Source organism: Camarhynchus parvulus, chromosome 23, assembly GCF_901933205.1.
Source record: "Camarhynchus parvulus chromosome 23, STF_HiC, whole genome shotgun sequence".
In the NCBI taxonomy this organism is placed as follows: Eukaryota; Metazoa; Chordata; class Aves; order Passeriformes; family Thraupidae; genus Camarhynchus; species Camarhynchus parvulus.
The window spans coordinates 981,545-1,008,930 of record NC_044593.1 but is presented as its reverse complement, the minus strand read 5'-3'; the positions used below and the strand labels follow the sequence as shown (position 1 = coordinate 1,008,930).

General features: G+C 45.3%; 1 protein-coding gene across 1 annotated transcript; it reads left to right on the top strand.

Moving 5' to 3' along the window:
- Positions 1-819: 819 nt before the first annotated feature.
- CLIC4 (chloride intracellular channel 4) lies at positions 820-26,799 on the top strand. The gene is made up of 6 exons (XM_030964497.1): positions 820-1,010; positions 15,001-15,110; positions 19,720-19,845; positions 20,641-20,747; positions 21,913-22,094; positions 22,818-26,799. The coding sequence occupies exons 1-6, from the start codon at positions 939-941 to the stop codon at positions 22,980-22,982; spliced, it is 762 nt and encodes a 253-aa protein (XP_030820357.1). The 5' UTR covers positions 820-938; the 3' UTR covers positions 22,983-26,799.
- The last annotated feature ends 587 nt before the right edge of the window (positions 26,800-27,386 follow it).

Sequence of the window (27,386 nt, the reverse complement as noted above, 5' to 3'; positions counted from 1 at the left end):
TGCCACAGCCCCAGCCTGCCCTGGGAACGGCTCTGCCGAGACACTCAGGTGCAGCTCCTCTCAGACTATTAAAAATACAGTCTGGGCTTCCAAAGGGAAAGCAAGGACTGGGAGCAAGGGCGGGAGGCGCCGGGCCATGAAAGCCGCTCTGTTGTGTGAAGCCACATGGGGAAAATGTGATCGTGGCTCTGCTGTTCCGCTGGAAAGGCTGGAAAAAGTGCGGTTTCTTCTCTTTCCGATGTTTCACCCAGTTCTCCTGCACAGTTTTTTGTCCAGCTCTTCAATCCCCGACCTTAATAGTGACGGGAAAATGAGGCTGGAGACAACTTGGGATGGATTTTTCCCCCTGCCAGGAAAGGAGCTGTTTGTGCTGCTCTGGTGTGGTGGATTTATAAGGGGAAATTTCTAGATTTTAAGTTTTTTACCTGAGGGTGAGGCAGGCTGAGCCGATGGCGGGGGACCACATACCCCAGGACTGGCAGCACCCACAGGGCTTGGCCCCGCTAAGGCCGCTCCCAGACGTTGTCACCGAGCATGACATCAGCCACGGGCGGTGTCTCACGGCCGGGGCGCCCATGGCTGACACGGGGGTATCCCCGCCGCCATTGGAGGACCGCGGGGACCCCCGTCCCTGAGGGGGCTCCGCGGCCGCCATGGCCGGTGCTGCCCCTCAGAACTGTCCCCTCACGGCGGCCACGCCCCCTCAGCGCTGCCCAGCATTGTCCCCTCAGGGAGGCCACGCCCCCTCAGCGGTGCCCCCTCACTTATTGTCCCGCCCCTTCCCGAGGCCCCGCCCATCCCCGGCGGGCTCCAGGCGCGGGGCGGGGCCGCTCTCAGTCGCGCTCAGGGCGGGTGAGGGGAGCGGAGCGGCGTCGCCGTCCCGGCTGTGGCAGCGGCGGGCGAGGCGGGGCAGGGCAGGGGCTGCAGCAGAGAGAGCAATGGCGCTGTCCGTGCCGGTTAACGGGCTGAAGGAAGGCGACAAGGAGCCCGTCATCGAGCTCTTCGTCAAGGTACGGCCGAGGGGAGGCAGAGGAGGAGAGGGGAGGGGAGATGGGGCGGGGGAGTCTCGTCCCGTCTGAGCGCCGAGCGCGCGCGCGCGCGCGACCGTTGGGCGCTCCCCCCCCTTTCTTCCTCCCTCAGCTTTCCCGCCCGGGGGGCTCCGAGTCCCCTCACGGCTCCCTCGGGCCCCTCCGTGCGCACCCCGCTCCCCGCCGACCCCGCTCCTCAACCGGGCACGGCGAGGGAAACCTCTCGGGGCAACCCCCCGAACACCCCGCGGGTGCGGGGGGCTCCGCTCGGGGCGGCTCCCGGCGCGGTGCGGGCCCAAAAGCGGAGCCGAGGGCGTGTGCCCGGCGCCGGGAGGGAGTGCGGGAGCCGCGGTGAGTCAGAGCGCGGAGATGGAGCGGGCGGTAGCGCCAGCGGACCGCAAGAAAAGTCACTTTTTTGTGGGAGAAAAGTGCGGCCCGGATGCGTTTTGCTGGAAGATTCTCCGGCCGGAGCAAAGGGTGCCGCGGGTGCGGGGCAGCAGCGCGGGCAGCGCTGGCACAAGGGAAGAACCGAGCGCCACAATGGATCGCCCTCGCTCGGCATTGTGTGCCCGGCCAAGCGCAGGAAGGCGGCAAAAAAAGCAGCAAAACCACGAGTTACTGCTCGCTCCCCGCCCCAAAAGTCTACTTTTTATGACGGGGAGTGAATATGTAAAGTAACACCAGGTTTTTATCCAAACTAGAAGAATGAACATGTGTTGTACTGCCCTTATCTGGCGAAGATACCATATGGTATCTCCACATGTTTTGCATTCATTTATTGCTGTATGATGCAATATTTTGCATCCTCCGGGACTCTGGTGATGCAGCATCTTACTTTTACTTCATATCAAAAGTAACAACAATTACTCCGTGCAATCTTCTCTTTCTGTGCTTAAACGTCCTTTAATGAAAGCCTCTACAGGAAAGTATTTACATTCTTCAGATGAAGTTTCTTCCAATTGCAGTGAGAAAATCAGAGATCTCTTCATCTGGGAACTTGGGAATTGTTTTGTATAAAAGCAGCAATGGCAAACATGAGAATTTCCAGCTAGAGTTTTGGAAATAAGTTATTAAATATTGATTTTATTTCTTAAATGATACTCTCTAAAGGTGTTGAATTTTTCCTCTTTTCACACTTCCTAATAGTAGTATCAAGAGGCACTAATGGGACCCCAGGGAGACCATTGCAGTGAAGGATTCCAGATCCGATTTTGGTCAGAATATTTAGGCTTTTAGTATAGAGGTTAGAACTTACAACTGCAGCAATTAAGTTACAGATTACTTTGAATTATTTATAGCAGTGTATCTTTAATATAAAATGCCAATTTGTCTTCATCTGTCCTAAAGTTCGTCAGCTGATTTTTCTTATTTTTAACGAAATTCGAGCAGTGATTGATGGCACAATGATTTGGGGGCAGAGGGAAATCAGCTTTGTGGGTGTGTTTAAAGAGAATATTTAATGCATGAGGAGTGGCATGGAAGAAGCTGTAAAAATAGTTTTGAGAGAGATGTGTTCATTCTGATTAAATCAGAATTGGACCAATAAACATGTGAGATTATATGAAAGGGGGAAAAAAGGGAATTTTTCTGTTCTTTTCAGTTGAAATTTCTTTATTGCTGTGGGTTTAAGAAAGCTAAATTTTGGGTTATCGGTGAGGATTTTTTCCCTCAAGGAAACCTTTTCCCATTGTTATGGATGACTGCTGCACGCTGAGCACTGTCTGCCCTAAGGATAAAGTTCAGGCTAAAATAAGAGTTTATTACTGCCTGCCTTCACAATCTTCAGGTAAAGGTTATTTCCTATAAAATCCTTCAGGTAAAGGACAACCCCCAGACCAACAGACAGAACCAAAACAGTTGTTTCCCCTGGGTGTTGCTGCCTATCCCACACTTTACTGAAGCTGTTGAGGATTATCAGGACAGCTTTTTTGTAAGGCAAATAAAATCTTGTTTTCTGACTCATTTAGATGCTCACTTCAGAAGTTGCTAGCAGAGTATGTTTGTTGAAGAGACCCAAGTGTCTGTCTAAAGGAGCACTAAAACTGGATTTTACTAATTGTTTTTTCCTCTGGTAATGGAAGACTCACTTGCAGTTTTTTCATGTGGTTGTGGGTGCAATCTAGAAAAAAAAAATCCGAAGTTACTGAGAGTTTCTCCACTCAGATAATCACTTTTCAAGCTGTGTCTGGGATCTACCTGTGCCCTGTTAGCCAGGGAAGCTCTTCAGGCAGAGGTAGTGGAAAAAGTTCTGGACCAAACTCAGCCCAACGCCCGGCCCAGGGGCGGTGACTGCATGACCTGAGCACAAAGGATTGTAGCAGCCAGACCTGAGATGAAACAAAGGTAGGGATTAAAGCTTGAGAAACAAACCTGTGAAGCAGGAGAAAGGGTCTGGCTCTGTGCCCAACCTGTGAGGTTTGAGCCTTATTAAATTGTGATCAGTAACAAAATAGGATGGGCGAGGTGCGGGGAGGAGCACACACAAGGCCGGGCTCAGTTGGGAATGACTGTCACAGTGTTGTCACCAGCACATTGATACGAGTTTTCCCAGCAGACCATGTATCGATCTGCTGAAACTTCTATTTCCATAGCCTGAGAACTCTGTGCAGGATTAGGATACTTAGGTAAGAAACTGTTGCAGTGGTGATTCTGTTTCTTGGTGTCACAATGAAAACTTCCAGAATTTATTTGGTTCCAGAGCTGGTGGGCTGCCTGTGGTCTCTTTTAAACCAAGTGTAAATATTTTCTGAGTCTTTTCTCCTGAGAGCTGATTAGGACAAAAGCAGTGATGTATCTGATTTCATTTCGTTTCCTTGTCTGTTCCATGTTTTATTAACGAGGGAGGCTTCCATTGTCTAACAGGAATATTTTTATGTGCCCTAGTGGCATTTCAGAGCAGTGAAGGCTCCATTGTGGTGAATGTGCTCAGAGAAACTTGAGCTCTGGGATTGGAGTGCAGCTCAGACAGGTCGCTTGGAATAATAGCTGTGCTTTCATTGGTGGTGTGTGGAATTTTATTGTAAATAAAAAACGTGGTGAGGTGACTTGGTCAAATAGGCCCAGTCACCTGTGGAAATCACAGAACAGTTACAGAACTGCCTGTGCAGTTCCTGTCAGGCAGTGTGTGAGGATGGAGCTGCTGGAAAGCTCAGCCCTGGGCGTTCTGGAGGGCACTCAGTGATTGCATCCTCTGCTTGTACCAAGGTGAAGACACAGAGGGTCAACAAGTTCAGTGTTAAAGGAAACAAACACCAGACTCCACTAATGAGGAATTCAGAGTTGTGTATCTCTGCTGGCATGGCATGGGTTGGAGGAAGGTTTCCCCTCTGCACGGGTAACATGTGTGTACTTGTAATTAATCAGACCTTGGATTTCTGGCAGCTCTCAAGTGAGATGTCATTGCAAAATGGGGCACCTGTGTTGAAAATCAGATAGAGTCTCCTATCTGTTTACCCTTGAGTTGCCTGTCAGTACAAAAGAAAAAGCTGTGATTTCACATTTAATAAATACCCCACTCTGAAGCACTCCCAGTGATTGTAGCAGAAGCTTGTCTCTGTTTTTGTGTATCTGAACCAAACACATTTGGCAGGTGAACTGTTTGTCTTCCGGGCTCGGGGTCTGTTTTGTTCAGTGCAGTGCTGGGGCTGAGGCAGGAAGGGGATGCGAGCATCTCCAGAGGATGGATTTGTGTGGATTCAGGTCTGCCTTTGTCTCACCCTGTGCTCATTCCCTTATGTAAGCTGTGGTGTGGCACTCTGCAGCCCTGTAGCTCTGTACATTGGTTTATTACAAACCATCCCTGAGCTTCTTTGTCATCAGTTTTTATTTTTTTTCACCCACGAAGTAGCTGTATGATTTAAAGTACATCAGTACAAGGAAATAACAGGACTGGAGACATGCAGTGCTGCTTCTCAGAGATACTCTTGGCAGGGTTATTGCTTGATAATCTTATTAGATAAGTCTCCTCCTTATGCACCAGATCATCCTTGGAGGGCTTGATGTAACCTCAGCAGCTGAGAGCCTCCTCAGCCTGTCTTTGATATGTGTTTGGTATAGACAGCAAAATGTCATGTGAGGGTTATTTCTTGGGAGTGTTGTGAAGGAGCCCTTTGTAAACTGAGGTGTAACCATTGAGTTATATCCCGTGCTCAGTGGGTATAAATCAGGCCTTTTCCTTCTCTGGCCAGCAAACTCTAATTCCTTTAAATTCTGCCTGGGGAAGTCCTCACAGCCAGAAACATCCTCAGCTTTTTCATTTGGGTCTGGTTGGTGATGTAGGAACTGGTGCTCTTAGTGCAGAGGTGGTCTCAAGTGTAAATGTTACATTTTTTTTGCAAATCATTGGTAAGTAAGCTTAAAACCTCCTGGCAATAATTTCCAGAGGGTTAACTCATTTCCAGATGAGTTAGCTTTCCTTGAGTCAGGAATTGCTTCTGAGTAATGGTTGTATTCCCTGGCATCCCTTCTCCCCTTCCCAATGATTAACATCAGACAGCTCTGATTGTCAGGAGAACTTCTGTTTGACTTTGCAGCTGAAGTGTGTCTTAACATTCAAGCTTTTTCCTCTTTTCCCCTCAGAGGGCTCTAAAATCTGTGTGAATTCCCAGATTTCAGCTCATGGCCCTTCACACGCTGAGGGCTGGGCTCTGTGGTGGTGCCTGTGAGTCACTCCCTCCGTGGGACACATGCCATGGACACATTCCTGCAGCACAGATCCTGCTACAAAAGACAAGTCTGTCCTCAGTTTTCCCAGCTGGGGTTTCTCAGGGTGTGCATTGAGGGCTTGAAGATGAAGGAAAAGCCTGTGTGTCAGAGCAAACGTTGTGGGGCAAACTTTGGGGCCTGGAGGCTGCTGAAAGTCAGGGATGAAGGAACTGAGGATCCAGGGCTTGTCCTGATGTGCTGTGTGTCAGTCTGTGACTGAGTGTGCAGTGAGGAGTTCACCCAGCAGGGCAGGGCCCTGTGAACACCAGCATTCCTGTGAAAACGAGTAAAGACAGCGAGATCCTCTTTAAAGAGAGTTTTGTGTGGCCATAAAAATACTTGATTGTTGAGAAGTAATGAGATATGAGAAATCCTTACATCAACTTAGGGAGTGGGTGGGAGGCCCTGCTAATGTGGCAGTGGGCAGCCCTGGGACAGGATTAGCGCATGAGAAGTTGGTGATGATCCCCCTCCCAGCCTGGAGTGACTCATGGCACTGTCTGCTCCTTCCATGGCTATCCTGACCTCATCTTGGGCATGGAAAGAGTTCTTTATTCGAGAAGCAAGCCTGTCTGCTCTGGAGTGGGGAGAGCAGAGAAGTGGCTGATTCTCTGGATGTGGATCTTTGAAGGCTGAGTTGTCCCTTCCAGGAATCTGTATTTGGAAGGACCTAATTGGGGAATTCCTTGAACTGCAAGCTAAACAGTAAGCTGTGTACTCTGGGAAGCGACTGTTGGACTCTAAAGTTTGATTTTTTGAAGTGTTCATTAGCTCAAAGGGACAAAAAAAGCCCTGGACTGTTATTTTCTCACCAGTGTGTGCTCAGATTGTGTTTAAATGAAACATTTCTTGTGGTGTGACAAACACAAGGCCTGCAAGCTTTTGTAACAGTGCCTGCACCAATCCCAGCTTCTGGCCAGGCTGGACATACCACTTAAAAATCCACAAGAACGACTTTTAAGGCTGGATAACTGTACTTGGCAGTAATTGGATTTGTTGCCTTGTTTTGGTAGATGTTCTCTTTTCCCAGTGAACTGAGCAGTGCAGTTCTGTAAAGCCTGAACTGGACAGTGTGGGAGAAAACAAGGTGGTTTTTGTCTGCCAGGGGAGGCACTTGGTTTGTCTAAGACAACAAAATTTAATTAAGGTGGTGGCTGGTTGCAAATTGATGGTTTGTGGAAAAATAGTTTACATCTGTATTTGTTATCCATCTAATTTGATTTTTATCTTCAAAGTTCTTGGTAAATAAGCTGCAACAAACAGCTTATTGTCCTAATCAGGTTTGGGGTTTTTTCCTGCATATTCTTCAATGTGGAATAATATAGTTTTAGTCTTAAAATAGATGCTAGGTGCTCCTTTGTGGTATTAAGAGTTTGTGCATATTTTAACAGTAAAAACACCCAAAACCAAAATTCTTATGTTGTCTTCACGGGAGTTTCAATAGAGGTTTAACTTCAGAAGCTTTAAATCCTTTATTTAGAATATTTTTCCCTAAAAAAAATATATAGCCATTAATTTTTTTAAACTTGCTTTGAGTAGTTTGAGGATTTTAATTCAGGTCAAATACATTTGTGGCACAATCTGGATTTTTAGGGTGTTTGCTTGTGCTGAAGTGAAAAACATAAGCTAAACTGCTGTTAATGACAAACATCTTTGTGTGGGAATTCTCTGAGAGTTCAGACTTATTCCTTGTATTGTTGGCCAGACAAAGGGCAAGGAAAGGAAATGACTGAGTTCTCCCCACTGAATCTCCATATTAGGTATAAACTAAATATAGGAGTGTAATCCAGGAGTGAAGTCATATCTGTATATTTTCCTGAGAAGAGCTAATGGGATCAGTCAGTGCTACTGGGCTAGCCTCAGAGGTTTTTGGCTCTCTTGGAGCTTTTCTATTTTGGCTCTGTCCTTTGGAGAGCTGCTTTTCTGAAATAAAGGAAATAGCTTTTTAACGTGATTTTATCTAAAAATAAAATCAAAGCAAGCCTAAGGAGATTTTTGGGCCTTTCAGGGTGCTGCATGAGGTGAGACACGGTGTTCTGGAGCTCAGGGTAGATCAGGACACAGCTCCCAGAGGAGAAACTCAGCTCCCATCTCCCAGGGGAGGGGGAATTCAGTCAGGGAGGTGCCTTTTAGTTGTGCTTTGCTTGTGTTGGACAGAGAGCAAACCTCCCCCAATCCCTTCACTCTGAAACAGAAACTCCAGCCCCACTTTTGGTCTCAGATAATGTTTTTCCTGCCCAGAACTTCTGGATGTGCTGCTGCCAGGGGAACAGGTTCAGAACTGCGCTGGGTTTTGAGAGGCTGCTGAGAATTTGGGCAGTTTGTGTCTCACTGCCCCTCCTTCGTGGGCACTGCTGCTCCCCCCCAGGCTGGGGCAGTGCTTTAGCTGCACAGCCTGTGTTCTACCAGGCTTCAAAACCCCCAGCTCTGGTGCCTTTGGGCTGGGATTTTGACATGAAACTCCTCTGGGGTTTGCTGGGCTCAGTCCAAGTCAGCTGGGCTGGGATGACCTGGAGGAGGAGGAGGAGGAGGAGCAGCCCAGGGTGAGGCTGGAGCAGCTCTTGGTTGTTCTCTCTGCTCATCTGCCCAGCCCCTGGCTCATCTCTGTAAATGAGGTTATAAATACCACAAACACAGCTCTGTCTTTTCCTGTCCCACGGAAGTGAGGCACAGCCAGAGGTTTATTTGAAGAACTCTGAAATGCCACAGATACAGATTTGACTGGGTTCTTCTGAGCCCTGGTGACAGCGTTTCCAGTTCTTTCCTCTCACTTTGGTGCTCCATGAGTTGGTGGGGGAGGTTTGGAAATGGGTCTCTTGGGCTCTAGCCAAGGCACACACTGTACTTCAGCAAATTTAATAAATCCAGGGAGAGAGGATCACTGTCATGAACAATTCCTGCTCTAGGTTTATGTGCTGGAGACCCAAAGGCAACTTTCAGGCAGTGTAAAAGAAACCCTCAGTGCTGCAGAGTTAATTGTCTGCTGGCAGTTTCCTAGCAGAAAATTGCAAGATTGTGTCAAGATGTTGCCCAGCACATTGGAATCAGTGTGGCCCCTCTGATCCTGTGGGGTTTGTTCAACACCAGCTCTCCGTTCAAGGTATTGCCACAGCAGAGATGCCAGGCCTGTGCCATTGGAGAATAATTGGATTTTCCTGTGCCAGGCCAGGAGGTGTCCTGAGTACGTCCACAGTAAAGGCAGGATTTTGTGTTCCTGTCATTAAGATCATTTATTCACTGAAGAAAATGGCAATTTGTATTTAAAGCAGGTTTGGGACTCTCCATCTGATTCTTCCAAAGGATGAGCATGGAATAATTCCTGTTCTCCAAAGGACTAGAAGCACTTAATTAAATCCTGCTGAATTGTGAATTTACTTCCCTACACCATGAGGATCCCACAGCATCTTCCAAAAGCTTTTCAGTGAGAATTGGGCAGTGATGAGCAGGAGCTGCAGGAAAGTGTGCAGGACAAGTCTGCTAATGATTTTCTTGGGAGCAGCATCACAGGGTAAAAATGGCATCATCCTAAAATGGTCAGTGGCTGTTCCAGTCCAGTGTGTGACACAGAGGGGACTTATCAGAAAGGTAATGACTGAAGGGGCAGCTTGGATGGGCTGGCAAACATTCCTTTCCCTGCTGAAAGAGGCAGATCTCAAGTAAACACAGGCACTTGAGTTAATTATTTTGAAGTATTTTTCGAGTTTAAAGGAATTTCAGCTGAAGTGGAACTTGGGTTGGTTACAAATGGTGATAGGGGTCAGGAGAGGCAGTGGTAACTCAGGTTGGTTTTGCCCTGGGTGTGTTAATGTCAGTCAACATATAGCAAATGTACACTAATTATCTCAGGCTAATTATCTTAGGGAATTCCAGGTGTCAGCACTGACCTGATGCTTTTTGTTTTCCATTTTCCCATGTTTTTCTCAAAGGAATGGCTATTTAAAGTAGCAGTCATGGCCTAAGTTGGTCAGCAGAGCTAAATTTGGGCAGGGTGTGGTGGTTGTGACTCGAGAGTTTACCTTCACACAGTGTTACCAAATTAAGGATTCACTTTCAAAAGGCACTTCTGATGTCCTGAACCCTCTGCAGGATGTGCTGCTGGTTTTTCTCCCTGATTCCCACCTTTCCTGGTTTTGTTCATCGTGGCAGGGAAGTTCTTTGGGCTGTCAGCCCCGTTTTTGTACCAGCCTTGTGTTGAAATGTTCTGTTCATGTGTGCTCTGCCTGGTGGCACAAGGAAAAGCTTTGCCCTGGAGGTCGTGGCCCCAGCTGTGCCAGAGGTGACAGCAGGAAGTGTCTCTGTCACTCAGCCCTCAGATTAAATCTGGCTGAACCGGATTTAGTCAGGGCTGGACTCTGCCTTGCTCCCTGACCTGTTCCTCTCCTAAAACCAAACCAACTCCCTTCTCAAACTGCAGGTCTGGGAGGTGGCAAGGAGTGGAACACTGCTGCAGATAAGCTTTTCCAGCCCTGCCTTGCCACTTGTTTTGCTCTTTGAATGAGAGAGAACATCAATATTCATCAATACTTGAGCCACTGGGAGCCTTTAAGGTCTGCTTTGCTTTGCAGAGTGGGTGTGAGCACAGAGCATCCCTGGGGTCTCCTCCATCCCTGGGGTCTCCTCCATCCCTGGGGCTCATCCATCCCTGGGGCTCATCCATCCCTGGGGCTCATCCATCTCTGCCCCAGCACAGGGAGCAGTTGCAGCAATGGCACTGTGGGGAGCATTTGTTACATCGACTGCTGTCACTCCTTCCATGGCTGCCATTCTTTACCTCTTATCTGCAACAGCCTCAGTCAGCAGCACAATTGTGCCTGTTCAGCTTGGCAAGGTAAAGGTCCAGGGATTTGGGCTGATCCAGGCAGATCCTTTTCATGTGTGGGACATCAAACCACTCCCTGTATCCTCTGTTCCTTTATCTCAGACCTTGCAACTGCTGCAGGTTTTTCACTTGAATGGCTTTGTTAGCTCACCTTAAACCATTTCCTCTCAAAACAGTAATCCTTAAAGGATTATTATTAATTACTCAGTTTTGGAATGAGCTTACTGCTCATTAAGCATGCAAAATTGATTGTTATCTGCTGGTTTGAGGCAATGGCTTTGCATCATGCTGGGTTGCTCATGCAGTTTTCTCAGCAGGTTTAGTTTTCATTGTTAGAACTCAAGACATATTTCAAGATGACTGAATTCAGAATTTTAACATGCCCTTTCTTTCATTTTCATTTTCCCCCCAGTCTGTTTATTGGCTGGAATATTATTCTTCTAGACTTTGCAGAGTGCAGCTTTCCCACTTGGGGCAGTGGGGATTTCCTTGGTGCTGCAATCACAATGCTCCAGTGGTTGTGTCTGGTGAACAGTATTCTGTGAGACACTTCTAAAATGTCTTTATGCCTCTTCATCCAAACTTCTTTTACCACTTCTGGTAAAGATGTCACATCTGGGAGAAATTCCCTTGAGACTTTTGGGTAAATGAAGAAATGGTCTTCTGGTGTTCTGCCCTTTCCTTTTGTTCTGTTTTTGCAGGCAGAGACTGAGCTGTGTTACATTGCTCATCAGATGCACTTTGACTTTATTATTTTTCTGCAGTTATTTGATCCAGTTTGGGAAACTTGTAGTGGGCTCTTTTTAACTGATTAATATTTGAAACAGTTTTGCAGAAATCTTTGGGACCAAGGATTTCTAGAATTCTCAGATCTGTGCTGTATAAGAAGGGGTTTGTGCCCTTTAATGTTTCTTTGCTTGTCTGGCTTTTTGTTGGTCTTGCAATAAACTTCAGCACTCCCTTGCTAAGGTAAATCCACTCAGGTGCTCGTGTCAGGAGTCAGGTTAATTTTTATGCAGCTGTAAAGACAAACATTTCACAATTTAAATGGATATTTTTCCTCCCCTTAGCTTGTTCAGCCACTCAAACAGATGTTTGGTTCCTTGTACTCTCTGGGGTTTTGTTTTTTTGGACAGTCTCATTTGAATGAAATCACTACTCAGGGGAAGAGAAAGGGAGGAGGTGGCTTCCAAGCTAAGCTCACTCCTGCAGACGCTGGGCTAAGCAGATTTTGGGCTTTTTCCCTTTCCCGAGGGCTGCACTCCTGCATGGGCCGAGCTGCTGGGCTCTGGGAGTTGCCAGGAATTCCAGTGTGGCTGTGATAAACCAGCCTGGCTCCTCGATGAGCAGCTGATCTCTGTTACTGCCTGGAACTCTCCCATTCTTGTTTGAACTTCCTTTCTTATTTAATGTTTCTTTAAAAATAGCTTTATTTGTTTTCATAGAGCACTGCAGAGCAGCGTTCTGGAGGGTGTGGGCTCTGCTCTCCCTGTGCCGCGTCTTACAATCAAAGTCTTACAAAAGGTCCTTTTTGCCACCTTCTCAGAAGTTTTTTGAATTCAATTCAGTTTGTAGAGGGTAACACACAAGTGAGAATTTCCATGTTTCTTGCTGTGTAAGAGGTGTGGCACTTTTCCTCTCTCTGGTCCTAATCTCTACAACTGAAAACCTGAAATTCAGTGAAATTAGATATATGGTGAGGTTTTTGAATACATATCCTTCAGTGTGCAATGGTAGAATTGGAAATTTGCCCCAATTGCAGGCAGCTTGGCATTAGTAATATTACCAATATTACTGGTAATAAAGATTTTTAGACTGGTTTTAAAAAGAATTTGAAATAAAACCCCAAAGCTTCTCAGTATAGAATGACTATAACCTTGTTAAATAACAAATAACCTATGCTGAGGTTAGTGCAAAGAAGTAAACATTTAATATTTGCTTTACTCTGATGGTGATGAGGATTAGACACTGAAGATATCCTGGAATTTTATGGCCTGAATCCAAATACAAGGCAATGACAAGAACAATTATTCTGTGATTAACCCCTGCATGTCAAATCATGTCAGATTTCAGAGTATTCTTGTAATATGTAAAGTTTAGAGTTTACTGCCAGCACAGCTCTGTTCTGGCTGAGAAAATCAGAGCCAGGAGTGACTCCTGCAGGAGCACCCAGCACAGTGGGGACCCTCTGAGGAGAATCCACGGATTGAGGGGGACCCAGAGCTGCTCCTGAGGAGGGGCTGGAGCATCAAACACCAAATGGGCCTCTCAGGCAAACAGTTACAGAGCAGAATTCCTTGGCTCCAGAGCTCTGGAGCCAGAGTTTCTTGGCGTTCTGAGTGCATTCCTTCTCCAGTGTGTGCTCAGAATAACTTGGGACTTTTTGGAGCAGAAGTGGGACAAACGTTTGCAGACAGAACAGTCTGGGCTCCCTTTGGGCTGCTGGGCTTTGAGAGTGCATCAGGGTTTGTTCGTGGCTCTGAGTCTTACTGGGCTCTAATCCCCTCCTCTGACTCAAATAATCCAAAAAGCCTGTCCTGAACTAAAGCAGATGCTGCTGTTGGTTGTTCACTTGGAATGTTGCACTTGTGTTGGGAGAGAAGGAAAGTTTCAGGATAAGTAAATGCATTTGACCTTTTTTGATCACTTGGATTTTGGCTTAGGAGGATGGACCTTAATGAAAGTCACAGGTCAGCCTGAAATTTTAAACAACTTTTTGTGCAGTTCTATGATTTTAAAGTAGCTTTGGTTTGGATTCCAGTGGACCAGGTAAAGTTTAATGGGATGGGGATTTCAGCCTGTTCTGTTACTGTGGTGTAACTCAGGCTTTGCTTGAAGTGTGAGGACTCAGATCAGTTCTGAGCCAAAGAATTATTTCTGGTTCAAAGCATGAATTACCCTGGGCAGTACAAAATATCTATTTTCCTTAGATGGGATGCAGTGTTGCATTTTTCAGTCCCTTTTTTCCAAAGGTAGATCAGACCTGACACGTGGCAGCAGAAAAAGCAGATGAATATAAATCTATAATTTACCTGTAGGGAATGTCAGTTCCAGTGTAAACATGGGAGGGGGAATTGCTGAAATCCAGCCTGCTGTGTGCAGGGACAGTGATGGGTTAAATATTAACATTATCCTTTTTCTAGATGCTTCTAGAATTCAGCCTCCTGAGCAGACACATTGCAGAGTTTAAGACAATCCATTAACAATAATCTGCTGCAAGTTTGACTCTACTATCCAAAGATAAAGCTGGCAATTTGTAATTTGTGGCAGAATAACAATTTCCTTTCTCTGTCAAGTCTTTACTAATGACACTAATAAAGGTTTGAAGAAAACTGACTGTATCTACAGCCAGGTCTTTGGGAGCTCTGACAGGAGGGACACTTGCAGGAATGAGTCCATTGGCTGTAGGAACAGTAATTAATTTAAAAATCCTCAACAGCTGTTAAAGAGACTCGGCTCTATCTGCAAAGGCCCCATGACTTTACAAAACCCCAAACAGCTTTCTGAATTTAAGACAGTTTCGCTGGAAAACTTCCCCTTTTCCTGGCCTTTGAAAATCCTGCTGTTACTCTTCTTTACTTTCAAAGTCTTTCTGAATTCTCCTCACTGTGATGATGAAAGAATTGGCCAGGCTTTGAGAATTGCATGGATGAAAATCACTCTTGGAAGGACTCTAATAATAACAATAAGCAAAATCCATTGAAACTCATCTGATATAAAGTACATGTCAGGATAATCTGACATATTTGGCTACTTTAAGTCCTGAACCAGTACTCAGATGATTGGATTTTATAACAAAGGTTTCCAGTGCCTCATTCTAGCCCAGAAAAAACTAAAATTTTCCAACTCAGCAATGGATCCTTCATTGTCAGAGCGATGATGAGATGGTTGCTATCACTGGGAGCTCACTGCTGCTTTCTAATGGGCCTTTGTGGTGCTGGGACAAAGGCTGATTGATAAATTGCCTATAAAAAGTGGCTTTGGGATATTATTTAATTGTCAGTGAAGTCTCTATGTACTCACAGTTATGTCTTTCCTCACAACACCTGCAGTACAATCAATTCTCAGTTCCTGGAGCACTGCACAGAGAGAGATAGAGGCACTGAACTGGGGAGATGACTCCAATTAATTAGCCATGCCTTGGAGAAGAAAGAAAAAGGAATAATAAAGAGCAAAGAGCAGCAGTGCCATTGGAAAGCTGCCATCAGAAGGTGTGGCTGCTCAGAGGAGGATGTTCAGCTGCCAAGGGCACTGCAGCCCTGGCAGTGGCACAGATAACTGAAATGTTGCTCTGTACATTTTCTGAGCAGCTGGAGGACGTGACAAGTAAAAACTTGAGCAGTTTCAGTTGTTCTGAGTGTGTGTTTAACTACAGCTGTTCCAGTGGCTGGGAGAGGAGCAGAGGCACAGCCCTGCCCACATTAATTATTGCTCTGTTCTGTCCTGCAGGCTGGCAGTGATGGTGAGAGCATAGGAAACTGCCCCTTCTCCCAGAGGCTCTTCATGATCCTGTGGCTGAAGGGAGTTGTGTTCAGTGTCACAACAGTGGACCTGAAGAGGTAAGAAATACTTGGATTATTGGGCCAGCAAGAGTTCAGCACCCTTGGTGGAACAAAGCTTTGGCCAGAGTTTCTGTGGCTCACAGGCTGGTTTTGTGAAATTAAAATCTGTCCTAACAATTGACTGAGGCAACCTGGATGTAAATGGTGCATTCATTGATGGTCTAACCAAAAATAATGGTAAGTTCTCTTGAATTTGTTCAGTGATGCTCTTCTGTAAAACTCACACAAAGTCTTTTGTAACTGAATATTGACTCTTCCTTTCCTGACTTCACATCAAGATGCCCTAAGTGGGGACAGATGGATATTTTTAATCAGCCACCCTCTGGTCAACCTCCAGTGATGGATAATTGTCACAAACAATGGACAGCCTCCTCCTTTTCTTAACATTTTTAAGATCATTTTGGTTATTGTGCAATAATAATGAAAATACCTGCCCATGAGGTAAATCCAAGTGAAAAGGGTAGGAATAAAATGCAGAATATTCTGCCTTTGTTCAGTGTCAGCCAGATAAACCATGGTGCTGTCACCTGAACTGCAGCTGCTTCTCTATGAAATGAGTACCTTGGTGGCTAAAACCAGTGAGAAGTGAATCCAGGAGCCTTCATTTCCTCAGGCTGGGCATTCTTTTTTATGAAAGTGCTAAATTCAGCAGGGGCCTTGTGTTTGCTTTGGGTGTGAAGTCATGTTTTCCCAGCACTGATGGAAAACTCTGCTGCTCACAGCTCTGCAGAGGGGAGGCTGCCAGTGCCTCCAAACCTGAATTTCAGGAATAAAGCCAAGAGAAACACAGTGTTCTGCACTGAATCCAACTTAGAAGGGAGAAATCACCCTGCTGGACTTAACCTCTGGGGGTTTTTTTGAGGGAGGTGACTTGTTTGGGTTTTAAAAATCACTGAAGTTGCTGCTTCAGTGCTGGCAAGGACTGTGAAAGGTTTCCATGTGTGGTGAGGGGCAGAAAGCAGCTTTTGTCAGCTCTGGGTGCATTTGGGGCTGCTCAAAGAGCTTTTCTGGCCAGTGTGGGATTTCCCTGCAAATGCTGCTGCTGCCAGCCCCATAAACCAAATGTGTCACTTCTTCCACCAAGCTGTGCTGTGGTTTCTGCAAGCTCAGGGGCAGAACTGGTGCTTGTGGGCTCTTGGTAATTTGGGATTTCCTTTTCCTTTAGTGATGGGGTTGTTTAACCTATTGCAGTTACTGGGTTGGGCAGAGATATTTTAGGTTTGAAAGGCTTTTTACTGCTGAACCAGTTTAGATATCATTAAAATGCCAAATATTCCTGATGAATTTGCTTTATTTTATGTCCCCTTGGCAACCTGGAGTTAATTGGATGGGGGAATGGGATGTAAGACTAACTTTTAGCCTATAAATTGGTTGCAGATGTTTGAAGTTGACCTTCCTTACACAAGGAAAGCTTTCTTTCAGGATTTTTTTTTTCTGTTGAGGAAGGGGAAACACAAAATAAGTGCAAAATTAAAGATCTGCAGGGGAATAGGTCAAATAAACCACCTTTGTGTTGTGCACTGAAGGGGTTCTCTGGGAAAGGAAACAAAGGACCACTGCAGCTAATTCAGGTTGGAATAGATATTGATACAAACTTAATTCCTTTTAGACTTTATTTAGATGTCCTTAAATACAACTTTAGCACTGTGGACTGATCAATACCCAGTGGCAGAGCAGTGCAGCTTGCAGAACATCACATCCAGCTGAGTGCTGAGTAGGAAATGTTTGATATCACGTGGGGCTGTTTCCCCTTGTTATCACTGCCAGAATGATAATAGATGTTAGGTGGTGCCTTAATATTGCCACAAGAAACTGCTTTTGTGAGCACTTTACTCAAGCCAATTATCTGCCCTGCTCTTTTTGAGTTTGTGTCTAACAGGAACAGAGCAGAGCAGGAATTGTTTAAAAAAACTGAATTTATTTTGTTGGCCAAAACTAGAAAAAAGAAAAAAAGGCTTTGCTTGCCTCTGCCTCATAACATCAGTGCTGCACAACAGCAAGGCCAGCTCTGTTTGTGAGCCTGAAAAGGTCATGGTTGGGTACAAAAGTTCACAAGTGAGGGACTTGGGACACAGGAAAATCTGAGCCTGCTTCTCCTGCCTCTGTTGTGTGCTTCCCCTGCAGAGCTGCCCTGAGCTAACAAAGGCACATTCTGCAGTGCTCAGCTCTGCTCTCAACACACAAAATGTGCACATAGGCAAAGGAGGAGGGCAGTCCCACCCTCTGCAAGGAGTCAGGCATTTCTTCCCTCTCTTTGGGCACACAGAGGCTTCATTCTTCCCTTCTGGGCAGCAGCATTTCAGTGCCCAGAGCTCTGCCTTGTTCTGGGGGCCAGAGCAGAGCTGCCCTACACAAACCATTTGTTGGGCTTGGAGCAGCACTCAGGGCCAGCTTGCCTTCAGCTGAGGGCTGAAATCCTGATTGAAGCGTCTTCATTTGGAGTTTTTGCAGTTCCTTTGACAGGCAAAGCTTAAATAATGATGCGGAATATTCAAATTAAATATTAAAGACCACCCAGAGGTGAATCCAACTTCAGCAGAGTGAAATACTGCTGAGAACTGGGGTTTTAGTGCTGACTTTTCCCCGTGTTACTCTTCAGCTCCTCATTGCAGTATTTGTGTAATTTATAAATGTGTTACATTTGGGGGCTGGAATTTGTCTGCTCTACAATAGATAATTTGCATGCTAATTACTACTCTGGTTTGTGGCAAAGCTGTGAGGTGTATACACCTTAACTCTGGGGGTAGTGGTGGCCAGATAATTAATGTGGCCCTGCCTCCAAAACCCCTGGTAAACTTTGGGGTAGGCACAAACCATCTTGGAATTATTTGGAGTGGTTACAGGAGGGGTTTTTGTTTGGGTTTGGTTTGTTTTTTTAAGCTCTCCAGCTTTATCTCAGAAGGAAAACATCCCTGTTACAGTAATTGCCTTCTTGTTTGACTGTTGAGGGAATTTGTACCCTGAGCCTTTTCAGGCTGTTCCTGTGTGCCTGTGCTAGAGCAGAGCTTGGTTTGGATCTCCTGGCAGGGGCAGAAAACTGGAAATCAAACCCTGAGCTGGGCTGTGGGATCTTCATCTCTGCTTTCTTTTGAAAGATCCAGGTGCTCTGACTGGATGGATAAAGTTCTCTGAGATGCACTCTGGTTCTTTGGAAAACTTTTTTGGGCAGTTCTTTGGAATAATCTGTTTCTGAGCTAAAGCTTGCCTTTGATAGTATTCCTGCAGATCCTGTGCTCTTGCCCCTGTTTGTTTTTCAAATAACATTCCTTTTGAGGAATTTTATCTGGCCAACATGGGGAACTGGAAGGGAGCCACGATGACTTCCTGTAATTGTTGGGAGTTACAAAGCTGTATTTAAATGAAGTGTTAAGCTACTTAAAGCACTACCCAATGACAGACTTTGAATCCTAAAAGTGAGAGAGTGGTGGCAACTCTTAGTGAGAAATAACTTTTCAGAAGCTTAAAAACTGAAAAGAGTGAAATTCTTGTATTCTTAAGGTCTCCATCCCCTGGCTTAAAGCAAGGTAAAGCATGAAAATCACTTTTCTCCTTCAGTCTTAGAAGTAAGCACACCTTGGCTCTAGAAAAGGGGCAGCATGGGCAGGACATGAAATTCTGGCAGGGGTTCTTAATTTTGTAAGAAATGGAAAACAAGGTAGAGTTGTAAGGTGGGCTCAGCCTGGAGTCCAGCTGCTCTCTCAGTCCCTGCAGGGGCTGTGGATGGCACCAGTTCAGTTTCCCTGTCTGGTGGTGTCAGGGGCATTTCCTGAAGTGCAGCTGCAGTTTCCAGTAAATCCAGTTCCTGCAGGCCTGGAGCTGGCTCAGGAACGTGGCCAGGCTGGACAGGGCTCAGGCCCAGCTCAGGGTTATGGTCCAGTCTGGATTTGCTCAAACAGGAGCCAAGGGGCAGCTTTGCCTTGGCAGAGCTTTCAGCTGGGCCAGGGTTTGTTGTTGCTGGGCCAGCAGGAGGTGGTGGCCAGGCTGCCTGAGGGAAATGTTTGTTAGAAATAGAGCTAGAAATGGCTGAGTATTTCAGATTCTTGCTGTTTCTCTCATGAATAATCCCAGTGTGGAATTCCTCTCTCAGGTGTGCTGCTCTTGTTTGTAAATACCTTTTTTCACTGGGGGAAACTGAAACGTAATTTTAACCATGATGTTCAAGCCTCTGTCAGCCTGCCTGGAACCAGCCTCCCTGGGCATGTAATAAATGCTTTATTCACTGGGCTGGGGCAGAGCTGCTTCTTTCCAGAGCAGCTCTGTGTGAGGGGGGAGGATTAGCACAGATTATGCTATATATAAACTGCTCTGTAGGGCTGGGGAAGGAGGCAGAGTGTGAGGTGTGTGTATAGGTATCCCTCTTCTAGTCAGCATTGGATTGAGTTGAGAATAAACACAGCCAGAGGTAGGAGGAGATTGTTTTTAACTGTTTTAAATTGATTTTTAGCATGTGTATTCAAAATGTTTAATTGTAAACTCAGATTTAAGAAAGAAAACTGGTGGTGTCTATTTGAAACTGAGGATGTGGAAACCTCAGCAGTGCTTTTGTGGTCACAGCAATGAAATTTTGTCCCCTGCTTACTCTTCATGGGTTTGCATCTCACCCCAGGAAACCAGCAGACCTTCAGAATCTGGCTCCAGGCACTCACCCCCCCTTCATCACATACAATGGGGAAGTGAGAACAGATGTGAACAAGATTGAAGAGTTCCTGGAAGATGTTCTGGCCCCACCCAAGTAAGTGTTAAACTGGTGGTTTGTCACCTCAGGCACAGCTCTCACAGGGGGTTGCTGCCCTAAGATGTTCTTCAGCATCAATAAACTGAAGACATGGAATAGTTCTTGCTTGTCATACCTTCCTCCCCTCAGCTCCCTCATCTTTAGATCAAAAACTGTTTTCTCTGTTAGATTATTTTATAAATATCCTTTGTATACCCCAGTCATCCTTTCTGCACTTTCAAACTCTCCCTTTTGGTGACAGGCACATTTGTGTCCAAATAATGCAAATGAAGATGAGTCTGCTGTACAAAACTTAGTCCTAAACTGTAGTGAGAATTTGTTTTAATGTGTTCAAACTTTCTCCAGACTCTTGGCTTTGTACTCTTCAGCTGGCAGGCAGATCCAGACACTGCCTTTAACAGACTGAACTGTTTTGTCTTTTCAGCATGGCAAAACTTCATGTTTTTGTTAAGGGATGTGGAGTCCATAATTCTCTGATGCTAATTGAAATGGAAAACCCAGTATTTTGCTTACAGATGAGTGATGTGCTCCCTTGGCAGCACTGGACTGAGGGAGCTCTGGTGCCCTGGGCTCCTCAGACACTCTGCTTGTACCAAATGTCTGGTTCAGAAAGCAGCAATGTGCTTTTCTTCCCTCTGGAAAAGGTTTAAAAACCTCAGTGTGTGATACTGCACTTCAGGAGCCAGTCTGGAAAAGGATAAATCAGTACCAAAGTGCCATTTTTGCTAGTTAATAGATAATGAGCACCATTTTGCTAAATGTGCTGTAGATCTGCTCCTTGCTGCTTTTCAGGTACCTGAAACTCTCACCAAAGCATCCAGAATCCAACACTGCTGGAATGGATATATTTGCCAAATTTTCTGCTTTTATCAAGAACTCTAGACCAGAAGCTAATGAAGGTGGGTCACTGGGGGGACAGTGCACTCCTGATTCACTGTTTGTGTTTTTCAGAGCAGCTCTGTGGGAAGTGTCTCCCTGACAGATTTAGCTGCATGTTGGTGGGCGCTTGAGAGTCTCATGAATTAAAATCTTATTTCAATTTAATGTCAGAATTTTCAACATTTGAAAGATAATTCAGTTCAATCAGAATTTCAGTGCGGTGTGCATGGTCTGTAAATATCCCTGGCGCTGGATCTTCTCTGTGCAACAGCCACTCAAAACTCTTGAATGAAGGATAAATGTTTCAACATCCAGAAGCAAATTTCAGGCAGAGTTTGTGTCATGCCCCAGTGGTTGAATTTCTGTGCAGCTGCTGCTCTTATTTCACCTCTCTAGGACTGAGGGCTCCCATTCAGAGTTCTGAGCTAAGCTTAGTTTATGTCACTTCCATTAAAGGATTACAACCTTTCTGTGTGGAGGGAAAACAGGAGATTTCACACGAGGGATCAATAAGTGGTAAAGAACTCACAGCTGGGCCTTTAAGTAGTTCAGTACAAATCAATTTTGTCCTCAAAGTACTTAGAGGGAAAACCAAACTCAGGGAATCAGGGTTCCTTTCTGCTGCCTTTCAAAGGGAGAGATGCAAAATATTTGTAAACAGTTGGCAAATAACCCGGGGATTTTCTGGGGTGTGCTGCCCTCTGCTGCTGCATTCCATAAACCTGCTGCTCCATTCCAAATCCTGCTGGATTCCTGTGCTCCAGCACCAGCCTGGGTGCTCTGGGTTGGTCAGGGCTGTTTGCTGAGCATGTGACATTAAACAGATTATGTTTAAATGTATATAAACCCCAGCATAGCTTAATTCTAATCAGTTTAAGCCAGTTAGGCACAGTCTTAAGAAACTGACATAAGCCACTTTTTAAACCAAAAATAAACCCTTGTGGGCAGTCTTACAGTATTTTAAATTAGTGCAAACTCCTGTATTAGCCAGCTTGTAAATAACCTGCATTTGTGGGATATTTAAAGAGATTCTGGTCCAGTTTCAGTGTTCTGGTGAGCACAGAGGCACAAAAAACCCCAAGGGTTACAAATCCTTCAGGGCAGCACAGGGATGTGGGGTTTGTATTTCAGATCTGGCAGCAGCCTCAGTTTAATATTTGTTTTGAATCATGCCTTCCTGTGCAGCCTTAGAACGTGGCCTCTTGAAAACCCTGCAGAAGCTGGATGAGTACCTGAACTCGCCCCTGCCCGATGAGATCGATGAGAACAGCCTGGAGGATGTCACAGTCTCCACACGCAAATTCCTGGATGGCAACGAGATGACCTTGGCCGACTGCAACCTGCTGCCCAAGCTGCACATTGTCAAGGTCAGACCTGGGGGGCTGCAAGGGAAAATGCAGCAGAAAATATCTGTGGTTTGTGTTATTCCTGTGCACAACTAATTGCAGCTGTCTGTAATCTTAACTGCACTGATAGCACCTGAGTTTGTGCAAGGTTTGGGTCACTCAGAGGACTCTGAGCTGTGTAGTTCAGGGCAGGTGTGAATCTGGGCAGCAGAGAGGCAAACCCCATTCCCTGCACTGACCTCGTGCTCTCAGGTAGCTGCAGAGCTCACAAGGAGGAGGAGGAAAGTGAAGATCAGGTGAGCAGGTAATGGCTGAAGGGGGCTGCTCACTTCTGTAGAGGAAACTGCTCCAGAACAAAGGTGATGACACAAATAAAGGGATGGTATAAATAACCAAGTTGGAATCTTGTAAGAGACAGCCTGGTACAGCCACAGGAGTGCAGATGTGCCCACATCAGTGTGGTTTGGTCCCTCCCCTGCCTGCAGTGCTCCGTGTCAGTTCTGTACTGCAGATGGAGCCACAGGCTCAGTTTCTGGCTGCCTGCAGAAGTTTCCCTGGGTGAGGAGAGCCCCAAGGGGAGCGAGGCAGGAACAGCCAGGGCATCCCTCAGGAACAGCCTCTGGAAACTGCAGGAGTCATCCCAAGTGTCCAGGCTGGAAGGATAACTTCACAAGAGAGTGGCCAGGGCTGGAAAAGTGTTTATAGTGAAGGATGTAAATTCATAACATAATTCTGTCCTTCCAGGTGGTGGCCAAAAAATACCGCAACTTTGAGATTCCCAAGGAGATGACAGGGATCTGGAGATACCTGACAAATGCTTACAGCAGGGATGAGTTCACCAACACCTGTCCTGGAGACAAGGAGATTGAAATAGCTTACAGTGATGTAGCCAAGAGACTCACCAAGTAACCAGCACCTGCAAAGGATCAGGTCCTGCATATCCCATAACAATGCTTCTAACAGACTGCTCTTTTCATATCAATAGCAATTGGTTTTTGCATGAACTCGCAGTTACTCCAAGCCACGTGGATAGACCAGGTACAGTAATTACCTAAAGTTTGCAGACTTTAATTACAGGCTTGTTTTTCCTGACCTCCTCTCCCAGCCTTTGAGCATGGTCGATGCAGTCGTGTTCCTGTTGCACTGGGGTGACTCTGGATTCTTCAGTCTGAAGAGCTGGCTCGCCCCTGCTGCTTTTCTCTGTAAACATTTGGTCCATGATTTGTCCAGGAATTGGTTTAGGATCCTGTCTCACTGTATGGTACAAGGAATATTTATGTATTTTGGAATTTATTGCTTTTCCAGAAGATCTGTACACACCTGTCATACCTGTGACACATTGAACTGTACCTGCTTGTCTATCCTATTTACATAGAGAAGGGAACTTAGTATCCAAAAGAGCCATTTGCAAAATATTTGGCGATGTTTTGTTGGTTTGTTTTGTTGTATTTTTATAAAATCTCTTGGATTTGAAGTCACGGTAATGGTTGAGAATGGACTCAATGTGAACCTTGGATTTGAATGACCTCAGCATCAGGGAAGTTTGAATCCAGGCCTGAGAGCTGGGGCAGGAAGCTCAAAGCTCAGAGTTGATGTTTTTTGTGTCTTCAAGAGCTTGAGGAGATTTAAATACCTGCATTGTATGAATTTTGAGTTGCAGCAAACAAATAATTGTCAGGATTTTCCATCAGGAAACAGAGTTGGAAGCTGCCCTCTGTTCACCTTAAGAATTGCAAGTGGCTTTCTTTTTGGTAGTTAAGAGCCTTTTTGTTTTGTATAGGTATTTTTGGTGATTTTTACTTAAAAATCTGTTCTGTCATAGCCCAAATCCATGGAAACTGTAGTGTCCTAACTCTGGGTGGGGAATAGCAGTGCAATGATTAGTGATGCAAAATGGACTGAGAGCCATGAAATGGGAACTTTTTAATGCCCTTTCTTCCCTGAAGAAAGCTAAAGTGACCTTTAAAAAGAACATTTGCCTTAAATGATAGTAGGGTGGCTTTTTTTTTTCCTGAATGGAAATCTGGGAATTCTGTAAAGAAATGGTGGTGGAATCCAGTCCTTTCCATGGACTTTATCCCAATTGTTTCTGTGCACCTGGACTGCAGTTTTGCATACTCATAATCATTGCACTACTATAATTAAATCTTTTTACAGCAACACTGAGGAATAGCACTACAATTTTTTAAAAGCAATTTTCAAATGTTTCTAAACCAGGGAATAGTTTTCTTGTTTAAAATTAATGGTTTTGATGCACGAAATAAACTGCTAGGTTATTTTTCAAAGACCATCATAAACAACTCCAAAGAATGCTAGACTTATATGCCTATTTTTTTTGTAAAGATACTTTTATATTTAACTGATTTTAGAAGCTGGAAAGTGCTATTCCTGCTAGGTTGTTCTTGGAATATTTAACATTCTGCAATAACGTGGAAATGCTCACACAAACACTTTTATACACTAATTTTTTTCTTTTTTTCTTTTTTTTTTTTTTTGGTAAAGCACTGGCTTTCTGAAAACCAGCCTGACTTTTCTAAGCATCCTGCTTTTTGCTACTTTATGTACCCATGGAGTTAGTTGGACATAGAAGAGGTAGAGAACCAGATCCGTATTTGTATCCCTGGCTTGTGGTGCCTTGCCTTGCCTTCCTAGAGCTAGAATTCCAATATAAAGGCACTTAGCAATCCTGTCACATCTCTTTCAAAGGCAACTCTCTCAGATACACTTAGCCCCTGTTCTGATTTGTTTCAGGAATGTTTAGGCACAGAGGGGAATCCTGGGGAGTGACCTGGTTAGGAGAACCTTGGCTGTAGCCCTTTATTAATTACTGTGTTCTGATGTCACGTTCCCCTCCCCAATAAAGTTCCTCAGCCCTAAGAATCCTCTGTAGGGCTTCAGTCTCTGCTACAACGTGACATCTAGAAAAAGGAATGACTTGATTTAGATAACAGCATTTTTAATGACACGTAGGGTGAAAAAAACCCCAAACCCAACCCTCCTTGGTTTGGTGCTCTTGGCCACCACAGAATTCACAAAGCTGTAGGAAGCACGTGATTGTGGGCATATCTTTGAAAGGAGAGCTAAAAACTTCACAAAAACAGATCAGGATGGCCCTTGGAAGTTGTGTTGATGGGGTTTGGAGTCAGGCTGTGCTCCCTTCCCCAGGGAATTGTCCCTGGAGTGCAGAGAGCAGGGCACCCACAGCCAGGAGCTCCTGCAAGCAACCCCCACCTCCTTAAACACCAGCTCAGGCTTCTTCTGACACCGTTCAGACCCCTTCAAACCACTGCCCTCCTCCCTCAGAGGTTTAACTGTGTCTGAGAGCTTGCAAGCAGAGTTCCAGCTCTGGCTGTGACCAGTGGGTTCCCGATCTCACCCAGAGCAGCCTTTCCCTCGGAGCTGGAATCCCAATGAGCTCCAGCCTGGCATGGGAACTGTCCTGGGTGTCTCTCAGGCTTCCTGCTGCAGTTTTGTTGTGGCAGGAGCTGCCCAGCCCCTCCTGGCTCGGGGAGGGAGCAGGAATCTGGTGGGGAGGAGCAGCTCCAGCTCCGTAGGTGATCCCTGCAGAGCAGGGGAACGGCAGCGTCTGCTGTGGGCAGAGCACTTTCATCTGGCCCCAATCACCAGCTCCACACTAATTAAACAAGCCCTTTCATAACTATGTAAATTCTTGACTTCTGTCAACTTGTTTACAATCTGATCTTTAAATGCATTTTTAATTTCATCAAACAGCAATTAATCTACCCCCTGTTTAAATTTAAAATGCTGCTTCTAGCCCCTTCTCCAATTTAAAAACAGCAGTTACCCTTTCAAGTAGGCATTCCAGTTTGCAAGTTGGTTGCATGTATTAGCATGCTGAATAACTCACTTTATTCTCAAGCTGAAATATGCTTAAATTCGCATTAAAACAGGTGACTTGTGTATTTCCTGAACACAAGGGGAAAATCCATCACCTGCACCCTGGTTTTGTGTGGGAGAAGAGATTATCCTAGGTGCATTAGTATTTTATTTTTTTCCCCTTAACAAAGCTTTTCTTTCTTGAGGAGATCCCTGCTGTGGAAAGGCTGCCTGTGGAACAAGAAGTGTGTGGGACTTGTGGAACAATTCCACCCTGTCCATCCCTTCCCTGCATGTCCCACAAGGCAGCCCCAGCTTGCAGCTTTGCATTTTCCCATAAAATCGGTGTTTTCTCCACACTGGGCATGTCCAAACTGATCCAGAGCTGCGTGATAAGGAGAGAGATGTAATCAAATTTTTATGCTAAAGCAGCAAATTAGCATTTGGTATCAAAGGAGCACAGACAGGAGTAAATGGGAGCTGCTGGAGCCAAACCCACTGATGCCTATCTGGGTGCAGAACAAAAAGTGGTGAAGTGCAGCCGACTCTGCTGCTCTCCCTTTGCACTCAGAAGCATCTGAACCCATCCAGTGAAGATTTTTCAGGAGAAGGCTGTAACCCAAGTGAGAAATGCTCCATCTGCCTCAGAACCTGTGCCACCAACTCCTGAGTTTGGTTTCTGGAGGGGGTGGGAGCAGGATGAGGGGATGGAGACTCCCAAGACAGGACATCGAAGATTGGAGCGTGGTTTGCAGAAATACTTGAAGAGTTGATACAATTTGTTGTAGTTTGCTTATGTCTTTCACTTTCTGGAACATCTTTTACAGATATACCAGTATACTGCTGGCAGCTATTGTTAAATAAAATTATATTTTCACTACCAAGCAGATCTTTCTCTTATTTCTGAAGATTTCATGTGCAATCCAGGGCTGCAGGGTGATGGGCTGAACTGCACAACACAACTTATTAGTAATTATGTTCTCCATTTTTGGCCTTCAGGTTTAGGGTTTTTTCAGTGATGATGTGATTTAAGGCAGAATTAATGTTATTTCTAACGTTATAACCAGCTGTGGTGCCCCTGAAAATTTAGAACTTCCTTAAAATTAAGAACAAGTTGAGAAATAATGACTTTCCACAATTCCTTTAGGAGAAGTGAGATGATTTTTTTTCAGATTTTCAGTGGGAAGTTAAGAACAGATCTTGGTAGTTTGTTTTCCTATGGAATGCAGGTTTTCAGAGATGTGTGAGATTTGTTTTAAAAGAGATTTAAAAAAATCTCAACTTTGGTTCAACTTTGTCCCCTGAGTGGCCACTTCAGGAGTTGAGATTGCATTGATCCCATTACAGAATTCCTGGATTTCAGAGCCCTTGTTCTGAGTTTCAGATGGGCTTCTTTGCTGTCTTCTGCTTTCAGACAAGGTGCAGCAGCTCTGGCGGTGGCAGAGTGTTTTAATCTGGGTTAGTGTTGTTCCAGGA